Below are 27,990 nucleotides of genomic sequence, written 5' to 3' on the forward strand. Positions count from 1 at the left end.
TGTAACCCTATCTATCGGGCCCATGGATAGTCAGTCTGTCTCTGTGTTTCATAGACGGTTAGACAGAGCTGAGGGACTCAGGAAATTCTTGTCAAGTGTTCTTCCCCTCCCAGCCCTCCAAAAACCCTCCAGCTTTAGCACTAAAGCCATTGTCCTCTAGTTGAGTGCTTGTCTGGGGTGACTCCCCTTTGGACTCTCTGTTCTTCCTTTTCTCCCCTCCTATGCCTGCTGATCTCACTTCACCCTTCACTCTCCAGTCTACTTCAGGTTGCCTCAGTCTCAGAACTTTTGAAACTTAGCCTGGAGAGTTCCTTGGCAAATATCCCCTGGAGGGTGTGTGTGTGTGTGTGTGTGTGTGTGTGTGTGTGTGTGTGTGTGAGAGAGAGAGAGAGAGAGAGAGAGAGAGAGAGAGAGAGAGAGAGAGAAGAATCATCCATCCACCCACCCCCAATTCCCTTCAGTGACCATCTGTATGCCTGTGGCTTCCAAATCTAAGACTTGGGTACTGTGTGCCCAAGTCATACAGAACTGTCTTTGGTTATCTCTGACTGGACAGTCCCCAGTCATCTCTAACTAGCCTAAGTGAAATTTACCTTCCTTCCTTCCTCAGACAGAAAGCTCACTTACCCAAATCAGAAACCTGCCTCCAACCCCAATCTTTCTCTGTATTTTCAAGCTCCATCCCACCCTACCTATGCCCATTGCCTTCACTCAGCCACTCTATGGCTTGTAGTATAGCAGCTTCTGTCCTGACACCCTGCCACTCCGTCTGGCCCTGCATGTTCTCCCTGTGCTTTCTAATGTGCATCCCTTGTGAGGTTCCTCCCTGGCTTCTCGTGGGCTGGTGGCTCCCACAGTCCTCAGTACCATAACAAAAACACTCAATAGTTTTTTAAGGCCCTGAAGAATCAGGCTCCAGGTTGCCTTCCAGATATTTGCTTGAGCTCCAATCCTGGGGTTCTTTAGACTTCACTCAGGAATGCCCAAAACCATTTCCTACTGGCTCACTCTTCTTCATATTCGATATTAAGTGGAAATGTAAATAACATTGTAAAGCAAGGGTCTTAAAAAAGTTACCTCATCTCCTCTTGTTTCTATATTATCATTCCTAACATTACTTAAACACACACACACACGCACACGCACACACACACACACACACACACACACACACACACACACACGTTTTTACTAATGTAAACCCCTAAATACACAAACCTCTGGACTTGAAGTTTTCTCATGTAGGGATAGAGGGAGGAATCTCACTGAATTGTGACTTAGAGACAATTTAAAGGTCTGAGATGGGGAACTGCACAGCGAACACCACAGAAATTTAGCGTCATTTCTTCAGAAAGGTACCACTATGACACTTTTAATTAGAAAAAGAAGGAGCGATTTTCCCAAGGAACAAATTCCAGCAGCCAGAGAACATGCCGCACGTCTGCTTTGCTCCTGTCCTCCATGAAATCACCCCGACTGAGGGTTGCAGTTCTTGGAGAAAAGAGTCCCTTCTCAGCATATTCCCCTTCCACTCCAAACCCTTTAAATGCGATGCCCTTCAGGATGCTAGTGGCATCACTGCCGCTGTGTTTCCTGTTGGCAGCAGAGAGCAGGAAAAACAAGCTTTAGTAAGCCTCTGCCAGGGCAGAAAGCTCTGGGGGCGATTCACGCGGCTTCCCCAGGCCGGTGTCCGGAGGTCCCAGGCCGGGAGAACGGAAAACCGGGAGAGGCCAGGGCTCCTGAGCTGGGTCCCGGATCGCACCTTCCGCCAGCGCGTGCAGAGAAGACGCGCGCGGCTCGCCCACGCCGGGCCTCGGCTCCCTCCCGGGCTCGGCTGACCTCTGGGCGGCAGATCACGATGTCCGCGTGCGCTCCCCGCCGCCTGGTCCAGGGGCCTCGAGGGACCTGGTTGCTGGGCGGTCTCTGGGTCTGGGTGCTGTGCGGCCAGGGGATGGCGGGCTCTCTGGGAACCCCACAGCCATGCCAGGCGCCCCAGCAATGGGAGGGACGCCAGGTTCTGTACCAGCAGAGCAGCGGGCACAACAGCCGCGCCCTGCTTTCCTACGATGGTCTCAACCAGCGTGTCCGGGTGCTGGACGAGAGGAAGGCGCTGATCCCCTGCAAGAGGTAGGCGGCTTAGAAGGGCAAGACTGCAGCCAAGGGAATGCCCCCTCAAGGGCTTGGTACTTCAGCTAGACCCCCAGTGGCTCCCGGCTCCTCGCTACCCCCAATAACTTTATAGGAGTACTGGGGAGTGGCATGGTCTGTCCAGTGAGGTAGAGGTAGGCAAAGAAAGGACTCACCAAGGGCAGAATGGAAAAGCCGGGCATTCGAACTCCAAGTTAGCCCCAAGTCTTAACTGCTGAGTCAGGCTCCTGGCACCTGGAGTCCTCTGCAGTCTAGGGCATGTTTTTTCTAGAAGCCACCTACAAGGGACACACACAATATTGTCTAAAATTTTTGTTTATAATGAAAACATTTTAAATTACAGTGTGTGTGTGTGTGTGTGTGTGTGTGTGTGTGTGTGTGAGTGTGTGTGGCCTGCGTGGAGGCCAGAGGACAACTTAGAGGTGGTTCTGTCTATTTCACCACGTGGTTCAAAGTACAACAGTGTAAAAGGTGTGGGGAAATGATTTTTGAAAGTTTTTCCCAGCTCATTACCCTATTTCAATATGGCCATGTTTGTTCCCGTCTTGATCATTTTTCTCTTTTGAAAAACTAGTTGAAACTCCCATTAGTCCACATGTACTGTCTCCTTAAAACGTCCGTTCGATACATGTACTGCCACCTTAAGCCTGGTATTGGGGCACATACATTGCCACCTTAAAACTCCAATTTTACTTATCCTCCTCTCTTCTCAGTTTATTAGGTTTTTGTTTTGTTTTTTTGTTTGTTTGTTTTTTTGCCTATTTTTAATGACCACAGCAATTACAAAATGGGAGGGCATGCTATCACACATATGCTCACACAAATGTGTGCACATTTACACATACACACAAGCAAACAAATGGTAGTCAGTTTAGCTTTCCATTTTATGTTGATAGAGGACATACTTTTTTAGAATGTCACCTTATTTCTGGCCTCTTTAAGACCTAGTTTCTAATTTAAGATCAGCACCTGTCTCCCTGGCCCAGCCCTGCACTGACTTCCAGCGTGTTTCACGCAGTCACACTGACATCTCTTCATGGCATTTGCACCACAAGGAGATATGATGAACGGCCATGGTATATGGCTCCAGTGAACAGTAAGATTGGTGGGAAATGAACACCATCAGTTTCCAGCACAAAACAAAGCTTGGTAATACCATTTCATCTAAAAGCATTTGCCACTGGAGTGTTGGGCTTCTTGGTTAGAGTAGGGAAAAGAAAGAACTTTCTGAACCACCTGCTCAGAGCGCAAGACCACCCATTACCGAATGCAGGAGACCCACCTTACTCTTGGCTTCTTTCTGCTTCAGGGATTCAACAAACCATGGAGAGAAAATATGTGAAATCACACTGCTTGTACTGAGCACATGTGTACTATCTTTCTTGTCATTGTTTGTTAAACAACACAGAACTTATTTGTATAACATTTATATTATATTTGTTATTGTGAGCAAGCCGGAATATATGGAAGGGTATTTGTAAGGTGCGTGTAATTTTTTTGTCATTCTTAGATCAAGGACAAGAGAATCCATGGATTTTGCTATCCATAGAAGCAATGGATCCAATCTCCCTTGGATATATAGGGACAGCTTTACATTAGCCTGGAAGGTGAGACAGAATACTGTCTTGATGGAAGATTCAGAGATTATGCAAAGACCTTCAAGAACATGAATGTTTTTCATTGGGTCTTAGGGACATCATAATATCCATCATTACAGTGTGTTATGTACTGTACTAGTGCTGAGACTAGGCATGTTTTATATAATTTTGTTTAGGGTTCAGAACATCACACGGTAGGTTGTATGATTTCCATTCACATAGAAACACTAAGACCTAGAGAAATTGACAAACTTTCCTTCTGTCACACAACTGAGAGTTAAGCAAGCTGCATGGATTCTGACATCTATAATATACTACGTTTATATTCATTCATCCATCCACTCCTCATTCAGTAGGCTGTTGTTCATGGCAGATACTGTATCAATTATTAATGGAATGGGTCCTTATTTTAGGAGGTAATAGTCTGAAGGTGGAGTCGCAGAATTTAATTATCCCTATGATGAATACAACTATGATAAACACATGACCCGGGGTTCCTGGAGAAGGTGATATCTCAAATTAGTGGTTCCCAGCCACCCAAGCAAATCTACCAGGAGTGACATACAGAAAAGATTTTGTTAGGGGGCATAAATATATATGTACACCAGGTTTCGTTGGTTGTCATCTGGGAGTTTACAATATTAAATAAGCAGGACCAACATTCTGAGACCAGCGGCCCAGTCACTATGAGGGACAAAAGCACAGAGTGTGTTGAGAGGTCATGCTGAAGGAGTCTGAACAGTTGGAATGCCATCATTAGGTGGCATAAAGATCACTGGATGCATGATTGAGATTTCGTCCTCAGGAGGTTTACAAAAACTAGAGCAACACAGAGAGTGTAGAAGTAAACACTCAAGAGTTCTGTAGCAGCTTCAGATGTAGAGGAAACTGGACAGGTGGCTACATTAGGGAAGTGTTGATAGATAAGGTGGTGATAGATAAGTGATCAGAGGCAGCAGGGTGTGGGGGGACAATGAAAAGTCAAGCCAGTTGCCACTGTTGGCACCTGGAGCTAACTGTTCTGGTGGCATAGAACAGGGATCGCTCTCTTCACTCAGAGTGAGACTGGGAAACTACTCTTGATGTATATTTATGAAGCCCATGCACTGGTTATCTGTTGGTGAGTAGACATGAAGAACATGGGCTGGAACACCAGTGTTCACTGCTGATACTAACTAAGCAGTGTGACCTGGAGGAGACCAAGGGTTCTTTCTCACCCAAAGGGTATCATTACTGTTTAAGACATTTGGCTATGTACTCAGGTACACCTCATCCTGAATCTGGTTCTGAAAGTGAGCTTTTGTTGATTATCATGATTTTTAAAGACTCCGTTTTCTCTTTTACAAACTAGGAATACACAAAGCAACTCATCTATTATAAGACTGTGAGGATTCTATAAGCTAAATATACAAAGCATGTGCTACATTGTCTCATAGTAGTGAGAAGATGTGTAGTAGGTCGTCACAGGTCATTCCCTCACCACCCACCATCATCATCTTGGTGGACTTCATTTCCCACATGCCAGAGTCTCACTGAGAGCTTCTCTGAACTCAGACGCTTGATTGAGCAGCACACACAAGTATCCTCCCTCTGTGAACTGACTCAGTACACAGACTCAAATGCTAAACTATATTTCAGTAAGTTTTATAGCTGGCATAGAGACCAGTAGTCTCAAATCCACAGAGATAGACTAGGTCATGCTCTCCTTGTATTCAAAATTATGTGAGGAGCCAAATTATGACCAGGAGGTTATGAGCAAAGAATTGGAGCACATAGATGAACAGAGGGCCTGGTGATTATCTCTTCTAGGCTCAGTTTTATGTACAACATTGAGTTTTCCACCACAAATAAATGTTTCTTCCCAGGATAATATTTAACAATTGCCAGGTTGTGTGGGCTAGTTTTTTGTTAACTTGAAACAAGTTAATGGGAAGAGGGAAACTCAATGGAGAAAATTTCCCCACCAGATTGTCCTGTGTGGTACATTTGATTGATTGAGCGTTAGTATGGGAGGTCCCAGCTGACTGAGGGTAGTACCACTCCTGGCCATGTGATCTTGAGTTGTATAATAAGTCAGATTGAGAAACCCAATAATTTTTATTGGGAGCAAGCCAATAAACAGTGTTCCTTCGTGTTTACTACTTCAATTCCTGCTTCCAGGTCCCTTCCTTGAGTGACTACCCTGACTTTGATGATGGACTGTTTAAAAGAAAATGTAAGATAAAACAACTGTTTCCTCCCCAAATTGCCTTTGGCCATGCTGTTTTTTCACAGCAATAGAAACTTTAACTAAGACAGAAATTTATACCAGGAGTAGGGTATTGGCTGAGATAGACCTGACCATATGTTTTTGGGAGGACTCTGTTAACATTTGAACTTTGGACTGGAAAACCTATTGGGTGCTTAGAGGTTATTGAGATATCGTGCAAACTTAGAACATAATGTGGAAAGCAGTATAGACAATGGAGGCCTGGCTTAAGAAGTTCTTAGATGAAAGTTTGAGAGTCCCTAAAAGACTCCATGGTTATTCAACTATGTAATAACAACTAAAGTAAAAAGTTGTTTTGCTAGTACAATTGATATTGGTCAGCTGAGGTTGAAGAATCAGCTGTGATTAAAAAGAGACCAGCATTATTGAGGCAGAATTTATTCAGAAATGTTTCCTGAGGTTCAGCTCACAGAAGCAGTGATCCAGAGGGGGCCAAGATTGTACCACATGCTAGCTACCAACTTGAGTTTCTCAGGTTGTCCTGAAGGTGAAGGCATGAAGGAGTCTTGGAGAGCAGGCTTCTCATCAGGAGAGGCCACTGGTGAACCTTTGAGGCACAGGTGGAGCTATGGAGTCCTTGGAGGAGCCCTGGTGATAATGAAAATCATGAGTGAGTCCCAGGTGTCCCACACTGAGCTTTTTTACAGTGTTGGACATTGGTTTTGCATTATTCTGGTTGTCACTGTACCCTGGCTTCTCTTTTCTGAAATAAGAAATATGTAACTTTGCAAAATAGGAGACCACAGTTAAGGGAGTTTGGAATTTTACAGAGACTTTGGAATTTTAGAGAGGTAAGAAGTATTAGAGAGGCTTGGAACTTTGAAAGAATTTTCAATATTTTAAAGAGCCTGAACTTCTAAGTCGTGTAAAATTTTGAAGCTTGTGGGACTTTTAAAAATTGGAATGTTTTATATTATGATAGAAATATTAACATGACATCTTGGGGACAATTAAGAAAAGAAAGGTTGTAGTTGAATAGTGATGTGTTCATGAGTCAAGTTGTAAAGGGTCAATTGAGATGACTGGATTTTTTTCAACTTGACACAAGCTAAAGTCACTTGAGAAGAGGGAACCTCAGTTGACAAAACGCCCCCCCCCCCCGGCCAAATTTACCTGTGGGGCATTCTCTTGATGTAATGAGTGATAAAGGAGGGCCCAGCCAACTGGGGGCCGTGCCACTCCTGGGCAGGTGATCCTGGCTGGTACAAGAAAGTGGGCTGAACAAGCCAAGAGGGAGCAAGCCAGTAAGCAACACTCAATCCATGTCTTTTGCTCCACTTCTTGTTTCCGGGTTCCTGCCCCTACTTCCCTGGATGATGGACTACAAGCTGTAAGCTGAAATAAATCCTTTCCTCCCCAAGTTGCTTTTGGTCATGGTGATTCATCACATCAATAGAAATCCCAACTAAGATGCAGGTGAAGTTGAAGGTAAAAAGATGCCTTTATCTTTACAATTGTGGTGCCTCTTTGCTACTCCCTACTATCCCTTCTGTTGTTCTGGACTCCTCCCACTCTGAACAGTACACAAGCTGTCATCATTCAAGCTTGAGTTAGGAAGTCTCTTTCCTTTATAACTTAATAACTAATTAGTGTGGGCTTCAGACATGTGCACTGTACTTGTAAGGCACAACCTCAGTCTTGCTGGCCTAGAATTCACATCCTCACAGTGCATCCCCATTTCTCTACCTTTGTACCATCATGTGATGGTTTAACAGTATGGATTGTAGAAGGCAGTTGAATGCTTCTTTCCCATGTTTTTGGCTGGGTTTTCTCACAGTCCTGTCCCTTGCCTTAATCAGGTACAGAAAGGAGTGTTTACTATGTGAATACATTTTACATTTTTTTTAAATGTAGATTTGTTGGTACAGACTCAAAATGGTTTCAAATAAGAGCAGTATGGCCAAGCAACCAGATGTTATTTGAAATATGAATGGTTGTCTCTTTGTATTTACTAGTAAGTTGAGACGTAAGTGTAGAGTTGGATAAACTTAAGAGCCTCCTTCCCCATCCAGATGGTTACGGAAAATCCCAATGATAGTTACCAGGGAATGACTAGGATTTTCCAGGATCTCTGTTCCCTGAGATGATGGAAAAGATTAAAATAGTTTATGAGCTTCAGATAAGACAAGCCTGAACCAAGAAAAGGAAAAGTTAGTAATTGATACTATTTTGTTTTCTGGTTCCAACTGTCTCTTCTGATTTCTGGATTAAACTCATGGGGATTATATTGGGAAGGTCGAAGGAAAAGCAGGCTGATGATTTTTATAATTTAATCAATATGGTGATTTTATGTGAGGGGAGCAAAGTAGATGTGAATGTGTCCCACAGGGCATCAGTAACATACTGCTGTTTACCAACAGTCTTCAGATTAATGAAGCTACACATGGGGAGGCAGAGTCACCGAATGAGCACACATGGCCAAAATATTTTAAATTAGGCTGCTCAGGGGCTGATCTTATGTGTTCCACCAGAAATTTTTTATTTATAAGTGATGAAAAGTATGCCACAGGCTGAGTAGCAAATGTATTCTCATTTGGGTTGTGACTATGCCGTGTCTGTCTTAGTCGTTTCCAGAGAACAAAACATTTATCTTCTCTGCTGCTATCTGAAACTGTCCGGTTGGAAACCCTGAGGGAATGATGTCAGACAGCCATAGGGTGTTGAATCATTTCTTTTCAATGATACCTCATTTCTAAGTGTTTTTATTTAGGAGATATGAAATTGCCGACATCACGAAAGCGTATTGACGCTTCTGTTACATCAGGCTGATTGCTTCTACAATGGTGTGGCGTAGATTCTAAAATGTTTTCTACCCTGTCCTTTTATGTAAATTTAAGTTTCTTTCTCTCCCTCTTCTTTTCACTTAAGCTTGTCCTCATGAGCATAAAGAAAAAGTGGCCATTCAGTGCTTTGGCTCTGAGCCCAAAATCCACTTCTCTTCCTAGACACTCCATTATCATATGAATTGAACAGAATTACTTATAGGAAAGCTCCTTTGAGGTCTATTCTTGTGTGTTTGAGAAAGAAGATAATGATTCTTTCCCAAATAATTATCTTACTTTATTTTGAAATTACCTCCTACTTACATTTATGGAACAAAGAGGTTTTCCTTTTAATTTCTAAATTATTCAGGAGTTCATTGACCACCAGTTAGGCACATGGTCTTCAGACACTCCGATGTATGTTTTCTGCAAGCAAGGACATTCATCCTCTGTACCTTCAATACAGCCATGAATCAGAAAGTCAACATTGGCTCTATTTTACTACCTGAAACCCAGATATTTCCAGGTTTTGTTGGTTAACTTTTGGGTGCTTTTTACAGCAGAAGAATACAGTTTAAATGTAAGCATGACATTGGGATACTGTGTCTCTGATCTCTTTTTATCTAGAACAATTCCCAAGGTCTTGCAGCTGGTATTTATTTAAAGATCACTGCCCTGGTGTTTTGTTCAGTGTTCCCCTGGTGTCTCATGTTCAACTTGCTCAGTATGGGGTGTCTCAAAGCTAAGACTGTATTGTATCTGTATAACCATGCTATCGACATAACGTCCATCATATTGCGTCATTGTGAAGTGACACCTTTTCCTTCATAATTATTAAATAACATTGTGGGAAGACACTTTTCTATCTTGTTCATTCTGATTCTTTATCAAATTCTAAACTTACTTATTTGTTTCAATACAGACTCAGGGATCTCATTGTATTTCCTGTTTGTTTTGCCTTCCCAGTTTTCCAGAGGAGCCTCTTCCCGTTGTCTTTGATAGTCTTTAGAACATCTTATTGTTTTGAGGCAGAGTAAGATATTCCACAATCATCTTACTTCCCATGTAATAAGCTGTTTCTCAAGAAGTCTTAGTTACTGATACTGGAGAAAAACACTTGGAAGTTGAAGTCTGTAGTCTAGTTGTGCTCATTCTCTCAGGTAGCACTGCTGACAGGGGTCAGGGGTCATAACACATACACACATACCACATATGCACAAACACATGCACAAGTTCACTTTCATGCACTCATTCACAGATATACACACCTTTAAATCTTTGTCTCTAGAATTCCAATCCTTATCCATGGAAGTAAGTCTGTGGCCCTTTCCATTCCAGCTCAATACAACATGGTGGATTCTCCTCTTGACCCCATCAAGTCTGTAGCTCCCTTCCCACACAATGAGTGAACAAGATCTCATCCTTAGATGCACTGAAGATCAATCATGCACCTAGGGTGTTCCCTCCCCACAGTGATTCCTGCCTCACTCTGCTGAGGCTCGGTCCCCAAGACCAGCCTTACAGAAATGTTTGGGTCTCTTTAATGGTGTTAGTCTATATTGTTCAAGCAGAGGAAGAGAAAAGGCATGTTACATTTTTCCCTAGATATTTGCTTTCTCTTGAATCTATAAATCTGAAATCATTGCAGGCCTAGAGAGAGTATCTGTAAGTCTCAGGGACATAGACTGGCCTTTACCCTGATCTACATGAATTGGAATTTCATTTCAAGACTTTAAGGCTTGGGTATGACTTCTCCTTGACCTGTGTTCCATTTTTTTTTTTTTTTTTTTTTTGTCTATGATAGCTAGAAATGCTGTTTGGTTTTATTAACTCAGGAAAATGTACTACTCTGGGCATCTTGAACCTCCCCAAATATTGATTTGCAATGCTAATGTTTTCTCAAAAAAAAAAAAGGAGACTTTCTTAAAAGAACCAGTTTGCTTCAAGGGGATCTAGAGACCTTGGAGCTCAGGGATTTATTCCTTTTACTAAAGGCATAAAATAGCTGAACAGAGCCAAGGGGAATAAAAGCAAAGCAAAACAAAAAACCTTATGAATGGAAGTCATCAGAAGTGGTCACCATACTGTTGTGGAAACATCTTCTTTTCAATAACACTGAGCTGTTTCTTCATAAGTCTGACCTTAGAGAAGGTGGTCAGGGCCACATGCCCAAAGATCTGAAAATATGCCACCAATTAGTGGTTTATTTTTCCTGGAAAAAATAAGATAGTCTTATATCTCCCAATTCCAGTAAAAATTCCTCATTTCTTCCTTCATAAATTTTTATTTACTCATCTTTAAGGAAAAAAAAATCTCTTGAAGATTAACAGTAAAAACCCCCATTTCCCCCCTTTTATTTAAAGTGTATCTCACACTAAGTCCAATCTCTGTCCTACTAGGCTCTCTCAAACTTCTCCAATCAAACTGTCACACAGTTCCATGGAAAATGTTCTGGACAGGACCAGAAGCTTCAAACACCTCTCAGCTCCTCAGAAGCCCTAAATCTTCTACTCAGTACTCTGCACCTAGAAATGCCTCTTCTACTTGGCTTTCAACATACCACCTACCTAATGTTTCTCATTATTTGAAAATTAATTCTATTTATTTACTGTTCTCTCTCTCTCTCTCTCTCTCTCTCTCTCTCTCTCTCTCTCTCTCTTTGCATGAGTGTGTATGATGTGTGTACATGTTCACATGTGTGAGTGTGGAAGCCAGTGTCAATGTTGGCTTCCTTCTCAGTCCGTCACTGGAGCTCATGGATTTCCCAGACTGGCTGCCAGTGAGTCTCCTATCTCAGCCTCCCCAGGAACTGGGGTTATACATATGTACCACCATGGCCAATTTTTATGTGGATGTTGGGACTCCAAACCCAGGTTCTCATGCTTACAGAGTGAGAAATTTACCAACTCAGCCACTGCCCCTCCTCTGCCCCTCCTCTGCTCCCTCCTCTGCCTCATTTCCTCTTTTTAGTCTGCTTGGTCCTTCTTGCTCTCTGCACTACTAATGAAGAAAAGGCCAGGGCTGAGCATTCCATCCCTTTACTTTTTGTCTGAACCTCTGTCTTGGTGAGATCATGTAAGTCATGGCTTTAAATGTCACCTCTTCATGGGGGGAGGGTCACCCACATGTTTGGTTCCTGTCCAGAGATCTCCCCTGACCTCTGCACTTATGGATCCATCTGCCTGGTTGATGTCTTTCTTTGAAATCTGTGGTCATTGTGAACGCAGCATGTCCAGAATGAATGTGTCCTTTGCATGTAATCAAACTAACCAGAACCAAGCCCAAACCAAAGAGCCAAACACACAAATAAACTGAACTTCCCCTTTCTTCATCTTAGGTTCAGCAGCAATTCTTGGTCAGCATAAACCCACAAAGTCATCCTTCTCTCTTGCCTACTTCCAAAGAGGCAGGATACAAATCCAACCGATTCTGATTTCAAAAGCTACACAGAATCTGATTACACCTTCTCTGTCATCCTAATCTCAACTGGCACTGTCTCCTACCTGGAGTTTTATAATCCTCCTGTTATACCCATAGTTTTTTCTGGCCTGCTCTTTGCAAGCATGATAACCTAAGTGATTGTGCTCAGATAAATGTCTGTGTCATGCGGCTCCACCTGCTTTAGATTCATGCTCTTCTTCATAGATGTTCCTGTGGCGCTTACTCCTGGGTCTTCCATATTTTATCTTTGTGCATTTGTTGCCAGCCCAGGGTCTCAGCAGGTTAATCTACTTGGAACTTCTGTTGATTATTCCCATTTACCTAGAAAGCTTTTGCCATCCAAAACTACTCCAGTCTCTAATGGTTTGTCTGCCCTTTCAGCATCCTCCTATACCTACACCAGTGCCTTGCATAGGCAAGGTATTTGTATTACCTAACCTACTGTTTATTATTTTTGTGGCTTTATCATCAGTCTTGCTTCATCTAAGGTCATGAGGTCAGGGATTTATGCATGGTTTTGCTATCTCTTCAGCACCTTAGAGTAGAACTGGACTCTGGTTGTTTGAATCAGTCAATTAAGAAGTGAGTGATAATTACACTATTTATTCATGATAGAAAGATATCTAAACAGATGAACAAAAACACAATGATGAAGCTTGTTCAAAATTTCTCATTGCACCTAGTTACTACTATGCCCCCAGAATGTTTGAGATTTTTTGTGGTTCATATAGGGTACAACCTGTAGTGGACACTTTGTCACCACTGGCTGCTTTTCAGATGTAGTACATGTGCAAGCTCGCCTAAGCTAACTAGTCTGATTTTGCCATCTCTGAGTTCCTGGCTCCTTCTCATTTCAGATTTCAACCAACCATACCTTCACATGGGGCCTCTGTAATCACACAGGACAAGCCTCCTTCCCCACAGTGCCCTCCCCATGGGACCCTCCCCACGGGGCCCTCCTCACACGGCCCTCCCCATCTCATCCTGTGCTCTCTTCCTAAGGCTACTGTCATTGTCTCCTCAGCTATCCCACCCAGCCTTCATGATGACTTTCTTCTGTGAAATGAGAGGATACCTGTGTGGTACCAGTATACTATTGGGTCCTTGTACTAAGGCATTCTGGGCAGAAAGTAAGTTTCAGTAAATGTGTCAGGTACAGATGCAATAATAAATACATGCATGATATGCAATGTTTATGAGTTTGGTATTATCAGCATTATACATGCTCATGAAAGAAAAATCCAGACAATGGTGAAAGCAAATAAAATAAGGAACATCCCTCCACAGTCTTTCAACCAGAATTTACAGCCATGGTGCATGGTTTTTCCAGTTTCTTTCTATTCCTGTATTTACATTTTTAAAGAGGAAATATAGAGCTAAGGTTTAGCTCAGCTTAGGAAGCCTGTATTATATATGTTTAATCTCCAGACTTATTCTAAAAAAAGTAAAATGGAAACATACAATGTGATTTTTACATTTAAAATTTGCTGTTCATGATCTACATGATAGCCAAGCACTAGCTAAAGACTTTCTTAGGCAATCCCTCATCACGAAACCACCACATTTCCTTACCTGTGTTTTTAACTAGTGTAACTGAGAGTAAAATATATAGTCTTCTATTTTCATGCAATATATTAAATATTTTTAACTTTATTTTGATAAGCTCCTAGGTGTGAAAATTATATGAATTAACTCGCACATTTTAAAAGTTTTCAACAGTTAACCAAATTGCCTTTCATGAAGGTTATTCTATATAGATGCTCCAACGGCAGACTATGAGCATCCAACTTTCCACATCATATCTATAAGGAGTCTAAGTACATGTAGTAATTTGTGGTGCTATAAACAAGAAATAGATGGTCAGAATGGCACATCTGGGGTGATGTCACACTGTTGTGGTTTGGTTCTATCTGTGATGAGTAGGGTTATAACTCACCGTTGACTCTGGAAAGCTGCTGGTTTAACAAGGACATTGATCATTTCAGTGAATAATCACTGACAGATCTTATAAAGAAAGTTTTCTAGTTTGTGGATAAAACATGGCCAACCCAGTGATTCATATAACAGACTGCCTAACATGACATCACCTTCACGTTTTTGAAGTGAGTTTGGATGCATAATGATGCATAATTCTTTTAATAATGTACCTGAGCTAGCAAACATTTGTAGAAATGGCTGTGATGTGTGACCCAGGCCATCTGCATGGGCTCCACAGCTTCTGAACCATTCACTTTGTCACTTTTGCCTCTTGAATCTCCTAGAGTCTCAAGTCTTATTGCTTTGAGTTCCTCAGCAGGATACTGATGAAAGATGGAGAAAAGCAGACTTGTCTTCTGAGGGAGAAATTGGGCTTCCCTAGAACTCCCCAAGCAGAACTCTGGCAGAGAAGCCTTGGTGGGAGTGTGGAGTCCAGTGTGGGAGGATGGGATTTTCACTTCAGAAAAAAAGAATACAGTGGACCAGGAATGATCTCACAGACTCACATCATTGGGAGCAAAGCATGCTGAAGGAAGAACCTAGTCCACTTTAACATCAGTGAAGATGCCCTGTTGGGTTCTAGCCTCTGCACGACTTGGGAGCTCTTCATTTCAGACCCATAGCCTCTCTCTGTCCACTCCATCACATACCCTGTGATTGTGGAGAGTGGAGCTCCTGACAGCTCCAGATCTGGCCTGTGTGCTCCTGGGACCCCAGCGAGTCCATCAGTATGAGATCTTAACTCTCCTAAAGAATTGAAAAAAGGAAGTTTGGGGTCTGATTTTTCTAACATTAGTATGGTTCCTATTGAACAAAGCAGGTATTTATTTAAGTCCCACTTACCACACTGAAAAGAATTTAAAGTGTGTTGTTTGCCGTGTTTCCTTCTATGCCATCCTAGATCCAGCTCCTGAAAGATCAACAACTTCCCTTGGCTCACTACAGAGGGATTTCTGTAACGTGTATATGCTCTGAGGCATCTAAGGAGCTTGGTCGTGTTTTAGGGATACTCTTGTCTCTGTTTCCTTGCATTGGAATTATAAACACCTCATTGAGCTCAGCTTTTTGGAGTAGGTGCTGAGAATTGAACCCTGATCCTTATTCTTGCATAGCAAGCATCGTGCCATCTTGACAATGTCTCCCACCCTAAATTTAGTTCAAATATACTTTTCTCTACCCTCATTTTGAAGTGTCTTTTCTATTACTTTTAAACTTGGTGTCTTCAGGTCATATCTAACACTGAAAATTCTGTCTTGTTTCTTGTTTAAGTTAAAATTTTACAGTTTTCTGGATTGAACCCAAAGTCTTTCATATACTAGGAAACTATTCTGCCTTTGACTATCCCTGTGTCTCCCTATCTTCTATTTCTAGAGGTTTAATCTTGTTTCCTCTGGTTCTTTGGATAACTTATCTACTTGTTTTGGCTCTCTTGCATGCATCTTTTAAATTTCTTATTTTATATTTAACATTTTCACCCATCTCTTTATTTTTAAATTTCTCTTAACGAATACTACCTTGTAAATATCCACCTCTTCATCACCATCATCACCACCATCCACTTCTTCCTCTTGGGATTGGCGTATGCTAACATCACTGCATTTTAATCTTGACTTCCTTTTTTTCAAGTGTTTTATTAAATGTTCTCTCCACGTGTGTATGTGTGAGTTTCTATTTCAGCCTGCTGGGAAAAGATACTTACCTATTTAAAACCTCAGGGCTCACTGCAAGCCCAGCCTCACTGCCCCAATCTCATCCTGTCCCTGTGCCATAGCTGTAGAAAACACTATGCTTCATGGCAGCATGGCCTCTTCCTCGGAGTGTCTGTAATTAGCTTGAACTATTGCCTTGGGGGGAAAATGCAGTGTCTCTCATCAGATGAAAGAATGTTCCTACATGTCACCAGTATCCATCAAGCTGAATTTTTGGAAGAGAAAGCACTTCAATTTCTTGAGCATTTTTTTTTTTTCCTTTTGAACTAGTGTCCAAGGACTGAAGGTCGTCCACCTATGGCTTCTTACATTACACACATAAATTATACTTTGATTTAACTTTACCTCAGACTGTGTTCTTAAATAATCTAATTTTCTTTTGGTTATATGTGATTGGCAGAAAGTCCACAATGGATTTTCCAAGTGTTTTTCTTTTTTTGTGTCTCATCATTACTGTAGGGTGTAACTCACACTTCATGTGTGCCAGAATACAAGTGGCTGTAGCTCAGACTTTCCTCCTGAGAGTTAAGATTACTAATCTATTATATTGCATGTTAAATAAATCCAAGATTTGACCAATAGCTTCCATAAAAGACAAAGTCCTTCTGGGATCAAATTATATCAGTGCATATAATTGTCTGTAATTTAGCCCGTTTGAGGTGGTCATATACTTATGAGTGGGTAAGGAGCCACTGTTTCCTTTGTGGAGACTGGGATGGGACATAGCGTTAGGGGATGGGAATAAATCTGATAGATGAGCAGAGTGTGAGTCCAATCCTGACTCTGATATTCACTACTCAGTTATTATCTAAAATGCACATATTTTCGTATGCTGAATTTGACAGTGTGTAGACTCCACTTCAGGCTTTTTGCCTTTCTCAAGAATAACCCAATTCAAGCCAGAATATAATTTCATTTCAGCTATTCAGGCAGTAGCTAGTTAGGTTAACTCACCACCAGGCTTGACTTCAATATTTTAGAGTCTAGGATTAGTCAAATGCTTGTGCTTTGCTCATTCTGCAAGGAAAGACTCTTTTACAACTTCCGTAAGGGCCAATATGCAGTGTTTGTGATGCAGGGTTTAAGTAATTTATTAGTGATGCTGAATGGGTATCAGAAAGGCTGGTAATAGGAGAGGTTTGCTGCCCAGAACTCTTGGAATGTATTTGTGACACATGTTACTAAGTTTCATGCAAGTTTCTTCAAAACCCCAGGCTTTCCTCTGTTGCTATTCCCTTTCTAGGATGTTGTCTTAAAGTTGCCATCTGGCATGTTGACATACAAACACCACGCCTTTATCCAAGTACATTCAAAGACAGAAATATATACAATAGAATTGGAGCAGCACCCTTCTCTTGTTTTCTAAGAGAAATCTCCATTATTCTTTTTTCAGCTTTCCCTAAAAAAATGCCAATTATGCTTTTAGCTTAAAAGGCATCCAAGAATGAGTTATAGGATTCTCTCAGCTCCCATTTTGAGAGGAAGATGAGGGGAAGGAACAGAAATGCCTGTTGTACTTCCTTTGAAGGTCTTCACCACAGCAGTCAGAAGTTGTCTCTCCATTACTCTATCCCACTACATGAATTAACCTCTCTTTGCTACACTGTCAGTTATTTTACCCGTACAAGTTAAATGAATGATTCATTCATTGGCTATTAGCTAGTGGCAATATATACAAATCTGATTGTATTTTCGCACCAGAGTGATGATGTACAGCCATCTGCTATCCATTGTTTCCATTATCTTCATAAAGGCACTCTGAAATTTGAATTTTTGGGACACTCTTAGATGTTTGAAATGAGAAAACCAAAATTGTAGCAAGACAACCAAAGCTAGTAAATGGTGTCTCTGGGCTTTGTGACCAGTGCTTTCTGCAAGGCCTTTCACTTTTTTTTTTTTTTTTTTTTACAAGATTTGCACCAAAGTAAAATATTAATGAGTGTTCTCCTTCCTTCTAATAGCATAACCTTCTACCACAAGCCCAGCCCGTATGCCTGCTCCATCCTGTCCCTGGGCCATAGCTGTAGAAAACTCCGTGCTTCATGGCAATGTGGCCTGCCTCCTCAGTACTAATGAGGCCATTCCTCTGAGTGTCTGTAGTTAGTGTGAACTATTAGCTCAATAAAAAAATGCAGTGTCTCCCATCAGATGAAAGAATAGTCCTACATGTCGCCAGTATTCATCAAGCTGTATACTTGGGTGCAGACACATGTGTAAGCTTTCACATCTAGTTAAAAACTCTAAAACCTGTCTACAGGAAGCAGTAGTAGCTCATAAACAGAGACGTTTCTAGAGCAATCCCTCTACATGGACCATTTGAATAACAGTGAGTTGAAAACCAGCTTACAATACATATACAAGATAAATAAGAATCTGTTAAAATGTACTGTGATCTCCCTTATGAATATTATATAACTGTTGATTAAAAATTCCTCACTAGAAAATATAGTCCAATAGTGCATTAGACAATCCAGCAGATTCCAGAAACATTCCTCACTAGAAAATATAGTCCAATAGTGCATTAGACAATCCAGCAGATTCCAGAAACATTTATCAGAGGGATGCAAGAACAATTTCTTTCTTTCTTTCTTTCTTTCTTTCTTTCTTTCTTTCTTTCTTTCTTTTTTTTAAATCTTAATACATCAAGAATTTCATCTTAATACAAGGTACACATTAGAATATTCTTAGTTTGATAGAAAGACAATTGATCAAATTCAATAAACATGATTGATAGAAGGTATTTTGCAGGAAATGACACCACTTTCTCACCATGATAAATGAAACCCATGTATTTTGATAATGAGTTCATATTCTTTCTCCCAGTCAGCTGAGGACCCAGTCGCTTCTACCCTGTTTAATGATGCCAGTTTTATAGCTAAAGAAAGTGCTTAGAGGATGAGAGCTAACACAGAGAGGTGAAGACAGATCTTTTTCAATAAAACGATGTAGTCAGCTTTGAAAATAAGAACCAAAACTGAATCCAAGCAATAAGCGAATTCAGTGTGGTGGCCGAGTAGAGAATTAACAATCCAAACATGTAATCTCCATGTATATAAACTGTTAAGTGCTATACACTTAACAGGCAAGAGAAGAATCATTGCATTCTAGCAACAAAAGATAAAAAGTAATTAAAAGAAATGTGAAAAATGTTTTTGGAAACAATTATTATTACTAAATCATAAAAATCAAAAGTAGGCATACATATTTGGAGGGATAGAATGACTGTACATGTAAAAGTATTATTCTTTCAGTAGTAATACATACATTTAACTCAAGATAAAACTGCCATCTTAGGGTTAGTTGATTTGAGCTAAACAGTTCATTTTAAAATTCATTTGGAAAAGTTTGATCTAGATATCTATTCAAACTCTAACGAAGAATAAAACAGTTGCTGATGAGTGCTGTGAGCATTTCTAAATATCCCAGTGTGGCTCTAGTCAGCAGACATGCAACCCAGCAGGATAGGAGAGACCTGAAGTAGATCCAGGGACAGATGGAGATTGAATACATGGTGGGGATTTGATCTCATATCAGCAAGGAAAGATGGACTGTTTGATAATGTTCTTGGAGCAACTGTTACATAATAAAATTACCTTTTAGATAATAGATCATGTATGAAAATAAATTCCAAATTGGTTTAAGGTTCTGAATATAAGAGAACAAAAAAAAAAAAAAAGACACAGAGAGCATGGAGTTATTCCTTTATAAACACCCCATGGATAATACTTTAGGAATGAAAAATTCAGAAGCAATAAAATAGATCTTATTTAAATTCTTTTCATTGTAAAACTAGAGCTAAGAACATCTTAACTAAGACATAAAAGGCAAGTTAATTTTAAAAAACATAGAAAACTGGAGATAAAGTAGACAATTTTGATAGCAGATAGTTGTTTCTCAGAGGGTAAAAAAAAGGCAAGATGTTGCTTTGACAGGTGATGGTGTGCTCAGCTGCCCTGCATGAATGAAGACCACTTCATTCATCCCAAGGGGGGCACCCAGAATGTGGAGAGTCCAGCTTCTCTAGTGTCATGTGTTAATGTGCCTGGGACCTCCTAGGCTATGCACTGTGTTAGCTTCTCAAGCATTATACTTTAGGTTTGTGTCATCTTTTGTAAGGACTCTTCTCTTCTCCTTTTATAAAGATCTAAAACATAGCCTTGGGTTTCTTATTCACTAACCTGCTTATCAGATGGGCACAGATACAATTTTGGCAGCATCCTCTTTGGGCAGGACTGTAAAGAAAGCAGGCACTCATGTGTTGCTGGTAAAAAGTACAAAACAGCACAGTCTGAGAGAAATCTGGTAATGTTTAAAACAACCACTGATACTCTTACCTTTTGATCTGGGTATTCTGTTTCAGATGATGTTGCATTTCCTAAACAGAAGAGAACAAAGTTATTCATTGTGGTGCTTTTGTCCATGTAAAAATGGTAACAAACCCGAAAAAAGATGGAAGCTGATAAGAAGTATTATCCATAAAGCATGTGGGGAAGAAGGGGAGAGACTGGGGTAGGAGAGAGATTTTTTTTTTTTTTTGATATGCTTCTCTAGAACATTTTAAGTTTCAAAATATGACATTTTCACATTTAAATAATAAAGTTAAATTAAGGGAGGAAAGTGTAAAGTTTCTAAACTTAGAACAAACTGAAACAAAGGAAGCTAATGGTTATTAATCTAGAACTGTAACTGCACAGGGAATTGACTTATTCCATGTGAACATTTTAGCACTGTGTTGACTCCAAACCCCAACAACTCCAACTAAGGATACAATCCTGTGATGAAATCATAGCTTTATTTCACACTATAATTTTCAACAGCTTTGATTATAGTATAAAACTTGTACATCACTTTGTTAATAATTTTGGAAACATTCTTTTTATTTTAATAGAAGAGATAGAGAAATAAAAGAGCAATGAAGAAAACCAATGATATTAAATTTCAGCTGGAAATAGCAACATTAATTTATGATTTTGTAAACATAAGAGGCTGTGATTGCTGAAAGGCCATCCCAGAATAACATCTATTGCCCCACACTGGTCCCATCAAGTCTGATCAGGAGAGCCTACGGTGAGCCTGGGATATCTGCTATCACAAAGTCACCAAGTGTTCAAATATCAATAGTATTATGTGAGCAGATACTGGCTGGAAGGAACTCTCAGTGACTAAACAGGAGATGATGCTTGTACACTTAATATATAGGGGCTTTGAGAGTAGAGAGATTCTGCACAGACTAGGCAACATAGATGTCATTTCTTCTGCTGTTAGTCTTATTAAGTCAACCTCTAGTGAAATTATTCAAGAAATGATTTTATCTAAAATTTCTGGGTCAGGGATGTCAAGGTATCACAACAGATAAAGTCATTTGGCACCAAGCCCAGCTACTTCCTTTTTCTCACTGGAACTTTGACGGTAGAGGAGAGAAGCTCCTCCAGCAAGTGATCTTCCTCTGACCTCTATGGGAACATGGACTAGCACTTACAAACTATTTCTCTCCTCATACACTTGCAAGCTGCACATGAGCAATAAATAAGATAAATACATCTGAAATATTTAAAAGCACCTTATGGGTAACTGAAGTTAAGGCCAACACTGGATAGCAGGATATTCCTAGCATCATGAAGTATTGCTTATCAATGATAGCTAGTTGCTCATGAAGAGATGGGTATTATCACATATCTTGGTGGTCAAAGTTAGCAACCTAACAGTGAGAAACTGAATTAGCTGTTTTCTCATGTGACAAAGCTGGAAGCACACCTTGCCACTGATGTGTTTCTTCCAATCATTCTAAGCCAACATCTTCTCAAGCCTCAGACACAATATCATTTGTGTGTGGCGAGGGTGGGGGTGGGGGTAGGGGGCAGAAACTAGAGGTACAAATTTAATAACATCCAAGGAAGCTATCAGGGAAATCCAGGGAAAAATGCAGTAAGGTAACTGTATACTTTAAGGGTGCTCAGTGTAGCTGTTCCATGGGGAGCCCGCTTGTCACTAGTCTCTAGAATTGGTCATTGTTCTAAACTTTGAATTGCCGTGTTCCATGCTCCCACCACGATGCCCTACTTCATAGGTACCAAAGCAGCAGGTCCTCTGGAGCTGTGAGCCAAGCCCACGTTTCTTCCCCATAAGTTGTTGACTCAGACCTTTACCTGAAAGCTGATTAAATAGAACACTTGGTTTGTACTCTCCATGAAGCCTCAGTTTCCTCAACTCCATCAGAAATGAGCCCTGGTCAAGGGCGGTACAAAGTCACAAGCCAAAAATAAAGCCTTCTAAGAACAAAGGAAGGCAATCATCCTCTAGGGGAGTCTCTGAGCACCTCAGAAAATAATGCAGCTGTTGGAACCCCAACCAGCTAGTTCTTTCTTCTTGCTACTTTGTTCTTTAGTTTTACTCATTTCACGTGGGGGGAAATCATCCCCACAGCTTCTGAATTCACATATGACAGTTCATTTACACAGAGAGGCTCACCAGTTGGCCCTCAGTTCCAATTCTACACATCCAGGGCAATCTGAATATGGCACACTAGGTCCTGTATTCTCATGTAGGGCAGTCAACCCAAGTGAAGGTGTCAAGGTCTGTATGGGAGATACAGATGCTAGGATGGATTGGATGTTGGTGTGAGTGGGCTCAAGAAGCTATCCACAAATACATGGCATGAGTCCTTCAGGGGACAGTTATCACAATTTGAACACCATACACATAGGAAAAGCATGACGTGATGCTAACAGTAGGGAGAAATGATTCTGTTGTATAGCTCTGAGGGTACACACCAGAGTGTTGGGTGGTCAACTTATCATAAAAAGCACCATAGGATAGGATTTACTTACGGTCAGAGATTCTTGTATTTATTCACTGGCTGTGTCTCAGATTTGTTGCTGACATTTCTAAATTCAGTCAATGAATGGTTAAGCTTTGTTGTGTTGGAGACTTAACAGATTGTGAGATAATGGATAATATGGGCTTATTCTGTGTGGACCCTACGTGCATTCTAGAAGATATTAGCTCTGTTTAAAACGTTTATATGTGTGGTGCATTGTAAATATGTGGTGTATGTATTAGCAAGTGTACATTCATGTGTGCGTGCATGCATGTGTGCTTGTGGACGGGTGTATTTACACATATGGAGGCCAGTGGTGAACCCTGGGCCACTTTCTTTGGCCACTCTTCACTTTGATTTGGGATCAGGTCTGTCACTGAACCTGAAAACATGCTGGCTATTTAATGAGCTTCAGGGATGCATCCATTTCATTCAGTACTGGAACTGCAGGAATCCTTTGACATGCCCATTTTTATGAAGATGATGTGGATCCAAACCCAGGTCCTTATGCTTGTCTAACAAGCACTTTGACCACTGAACCATCTCTGTAGCCCAATATTACCTTCCTTTTAAAACAGTATTTCATAAATGCTCAGTTTCTTTTATTTCTACATTCATCCCCACCTTTAAATGCATGTCATATTTTCATTCATTTTTCCCCCTTATAAGCTGGTTCTTGCTTTTCTGGAATAATATGTGTGTGTGTGTGTGTGTGTGTGTGTGTGTGTGTGTGTATTGAGGTGATGATCATATTTCTATACCACCTCATAGAAACTTAAACTATAATGCTAATAGTGATATCTTTGAAAAATAGATAACATTATTAACGTTTATTTTGATGAAAATAATTTCAAACACAGACTTGGACTAGAGAGCCTACATCCTGAATGAACATGTTTTGTGACACCTGAGGCTCATCAAGCAAAGATCATTATCAGTCACCCATTTTCCTCGTGGTACTGGGATGGAACCCAGGTGTTCTGCCACTCAGTTATCCTCCCAGCCCATAGTGAGCAGTCTCCCTTCACTTATAAAGAACATTCTATAAGGTCTTGGCTTCACTTTGAAATGACTTTGTATGCAGGGGCTTTCCAAAGAAGCAAAATCACTTAGCTTTAAGAGGCACAGCATAGCGTACCTAGAGATTTCTGGCTCAGATATAGGCGTAAGGCTCAGGATTACTTCTTTCGCCCTGCAGGTGGGGTATGTATGAGGTCACTAGAGGAGATGGAAAGTGTGTAGGCACGCTTGCTGTGTTAGTCATTTACTCTAAAGGTTCCTTGGCCTTTGTCCTTGCTGTCCTAGGCTCATCAGGCTATACACAGAGTGCCTTCCATCTCATTCATGAAGGTTATCTAGGCAGTAGGTGCAGGAATTTTGTCTGTCCATCTTCAGTGAGTTCTGACTTTCAGGATATTTCTGTAATTCCTTAATTTAATGCAACAAAGGTGAAGCTTTTCCTTTGTCCTACTAAACAAGTCACCATAAGCCTGCAGTGAAGCCCATATCTCCCCCTCATTTCAGGGGCCTAAGCCTGAGGTCAAGCATGTTCACCTTGAATACTCAAGTTTAACTTCTAAATTCTAATTCTTCCACAGTTGGGTGGTTTGGTGTGAATAAAGTTTATAAAGAACAAATGATTTGCAATCTTTTAAAAATAACTTATATGATACTTTATATCAAAGGTCTTTGGGTTCTATGTTGATGAAAGACATGATTATTTTTAACATAAAAGTCCTTGACTATTTTCTTTGAATCCACGTTTCAGATTGTTTGAATACATTTTACTCTATAAGGATGGAATGATGTTTCAGATTGAACAAGCCACCAAACAGTGTGCAAAGATCCCCTTGGCAGAACCCTGGGATCCTCTCGACATTCCCCAGAATTCTACCTTTGAAGATCAGTACTCCATCGGAGGGCCTCAGGAGCAGATAATGGTCCAAGAGTGGTCCGACAGGAGGACAGCCAGATCCTGTAAGGATGGGAAGGATTCCCACTCTGCATCTCAGGGTATATGCTGAGGAATTAAGTCCCTTACTGAATGTAGTTGTTGGGGAAAGTCACATGCTTAGATGAGGTTTTAAAGTCCCTTGTGTACTTGGCAACTACCATTTTCTTAGTGGGTTGTTGAAACACCTCTCTCTTCTAGTGTCACATGCATGCCTCTGTCACTTGGATCTAACAGGATCACCCTTTGCTATAGTCTCTTCATGAAATCCATGAGGTCTGTGACCTAAAGGATTTTTTTTTCCCAATAATACTCCTGAATTAAGCGCCAACATTTACTTCCCCACCTTTGCTTCCTAAAACTTCTTTGTCCAGACCTGCTCTATTATTCTAACCACAAACACAAACAGGCCTGCTTTGATGCAAACCACTTTTCATTATGAAGTTGTTTTATAGAGTAGGCATTCAGTCTATAAGAAACAATATGGTATTTAACCAAAACCTTAAACATAAAATTGCCATATGGTTCAGAGCATCCAACTCTGAATATATGATGGCAAAAAATGATGGCAGAAACTCAAATAGCTATTTGTACATCCTTATTTATTTTGGTTTCATTCCTACAATCAAACTGTTGGGAACAACTCAGATACCATCAGCAGATAAGTAGATAAATAAAATGTGATACCACAGTAGAGTAGTTTCCATCCTTTGAAAGAAAGAGAATTCTGGCATTTGTAGTAATATGAATAAGACTTGAGGCTATTATGTAAAGGGAAACAGGCCAATCATAAACAATAAATACTGTGTGCATGAAGTTCCCAGATCTATCAGACAGTCAGTAGCATGACTGTTGCAAGCTATGAGAGGAGAGGAAGATAAGAAACCACTAACAGATAACAGTCTTCAGTTTGGGCAAGTTGTAAGGTAAGTGATGGCAATTGTTATAAACCAAAGTTAACACCTCCATAATGAGTTCTTGAACAAAGTTAAGAAGTGCATTTTATGTTAGTTGAACAATACCACAAAACAAAAATGTTCAGGAAGTTTGCCTCTCTGCTCTCTGAAAACATCAACTGTTTTCCTCTTTAGATGAAACCTGGATCGGTGTTTATACAGCCAAGGATTGTTATCCAGTCCAGGAGACCTTCATCAGAAACTACACTGTGGTCCTGTCCACGCGGTTCTTTGACGTGAAGCTAGGCATTAAGGACCCTTCTGTGTTCACCCCACCAAGCACTTGCCAGACAGCTCAGCCAGAGAAGATGAATGACGACTGCTCCTTGTGAACTCGAGGGAGCAGACGGTCAGCTCTTAGTGACCTTGTATGGGAATAGATTAGAGACTAGTTTGAAAGCAACTCTTCACTGGAAATAAAGCTAATTTTAGGAAGATAGACTCTATGTGGACTTGCTTGTGCATCTGACTGTGGCTGCTCAGCTGTATTTTTTTTTTTTGAAGGAAACTGTTTGGGGTCATCCTTTCTGTGAACAGGTATGTAATCAGTGCCGCAGAATAGGAAAGGGTGGGGGTAGGGTCAGCACAAGGAGTTTGCCTCTGCAGGGTAAGACTTTTATTATTGCCAATAAGAATCGAAGATGATAATAAGATATAGAATAATTTTGTTCAGTTCTCTCCTTGCAGAGAAAGTCCCTTGCTTGTCTGCACCAGGATAGCAACAGTTCCCCCCTGACACCATGTGGTCTCTGGCTACTATGAGATGACCCTTTAAGATTCTTTCCAGACTTGAGTTTTGTGGCATGGCCCACTGGATGTAGGCCTTCCTCTGCAAGGAAGTAGAAACTTGTAATACAAAGTAATGATTCCTCTGAAGGGAAAGGAAGTTTGAAGTGGGAGGCTTGGACAATCTTAATATTTACATGTGAGATGAAGTGAGGGGCATGTGTGCTGCTTTGTGTGCAAGAGTTACTGACCACTGTGCTGAACCTTCATGTCTTTTCTAGTGGGCAAACAGGCTTTCAAAACAGCTCTGAACTGGGAGGCCCCCAAGGAAAGCTTAGAATTCTCTGCTACTCTAATCCTTTAAGTATTAAATGCACTAGGCTAGTAGCCCTTGCCTTTCCTTTCCTTAAACTCTCTTTCACCACAACTGTGTCTATATGCCGTCTGTTCGTGCTTCCAACGTTAGCTCACATGTGACCTCTGTGAGCTTCTCCCATGCCTGAATTCATTGCACCTTGCAGCTTGGCATGCCTTGCTCACAATGCTCATTATGCTCTGTGAGGATTTCCTGATTATTAGAAACTGACCTCTGCTATCCTGGGTAAGAACCCCTTGAGTACGGGTACCATGTTCTGTTTACTTCAATATCTCCAGCACCAAGCAAGTGCCTGGCACGCAGTTGTGCCCTTAACATTTGTAGAGAGGAGCTCTCCAGCTCTGTCGGTGTATAGTTTCCTCATCTATTAAACAGGGTTGGTTTTTCTGGTTGCTATGGAGACTTGTAGTAATACAACTTACTATTCTAGATTCTTCTATCACTGTGTTTCATTTGGTCATGTATCATCTTTTGTTATTAAGAGAAATGTGTGATGCTTGCTTTAGGCTATAGCCATCTACATTGTAATTTATCTATACAATTAAACAAATTTTATGACACCCTACAAATTGTTCCTTAATGTGTTTGTTATTGTAATAAATGCAGATAAACTGAATTATACGGAAGATAAAATTCTTCTGTAATAAGTAAATAAAGTACTTCCCATAATCAAAACAATATCAGTTATCTTCAGAGCCTACTAAGTCTCATCTTCCATAAAGTTCAGTTTTCAGTTGCCTGGGTCAGACAGAAGCTTCAAAGGCCGTATTGATCTGTTTTCCTGAGTAAGTTGTCACTACTAATAGGGATCCCAGGTGACATCATAGTGCAGTTCTTATAGCTACCGCTTCTATCCATCTCCTCAGCTACCAATAGGTCTGGGTTCATGGCATCCTTGGCTTTGGGAGCAATAGTTACACCTACTACCTTTTCTCTGGTCTATTTTCTAGAAACCATTCAGTTCTCACTTACCTGTAATGCATTCATATTTATAATTTCATTATATATATTCATAACTAGCATCAAGCTGCTGTCCCCAACAGTAGCTAAGCTGATTCCTGAAATCACAAAGGAGAGTGAAGGCCAACCAAAGACCAAGAAGAATGTCACAGCCACATTCCAAGAATTCCAGCCTATAAAGAAATTGTGACAGTGCCTGCCTTTTTCCCATATCCCCACCTACAGAATGCCCTTTGTCCAGTCGAAACCATATATCTCTGCTCAGCCCCGTGACTCTGGGCACATCCCTGTCCATATCCA

General features: G+C 40.8%; 1 protein-coding gene across 2 annotated transcripts; it reads left to right on the forward strand.

The window, feature by feature from the left end:
• The first annotated feature begins 1,490 nt into the window (after positions 1-1,490).
• On the forward strand, positions 1,491-27,299 carry Epdr1 (ependymin related 1). Of its 2 annotated transcripts, none has more exons than XM_034510912.2 (3): positions 1,491-2,127; positions 24,490-24,698; positions 25,764-27,299. In XM_034510912.2, exons 1-3 carry the CDS (start codon positions 1,859-1,861, stop codon positions 25,958-25,960), a joined length of 675 nt encoding a protein of 224 aa, XP_034366803.1. In that variant the 5' UTR covers positions 1,491-1,858; the 3' UTR covers positions 25,961-27,299. The 2 variants fall into 2 exon arrangements, with proteins under 2 accessions (XP_034366803.1, XP_034366802.1); XM_034510911.2 differs by having other exon boundaries at positions 1,550-2,127; positions 24,490-24,734.
• Positions 27,300-27,990: the final 691 nt, after the last annotated feature.

This window comes from Arvicanthis niloticus, chromosome 8 (assembly GCF_011762505.2).
Source record: "Arvicanthis niloticus isolate mArvNil1 chromosome 8, mArvNil1.pat.X, whole genome shotgun sequence".
NCBI lineage: Eukaryota > Metazoa > Chordata > Mammalia > Rodentia > Muridae > Arvicanthis > Arvicanthis niloticus.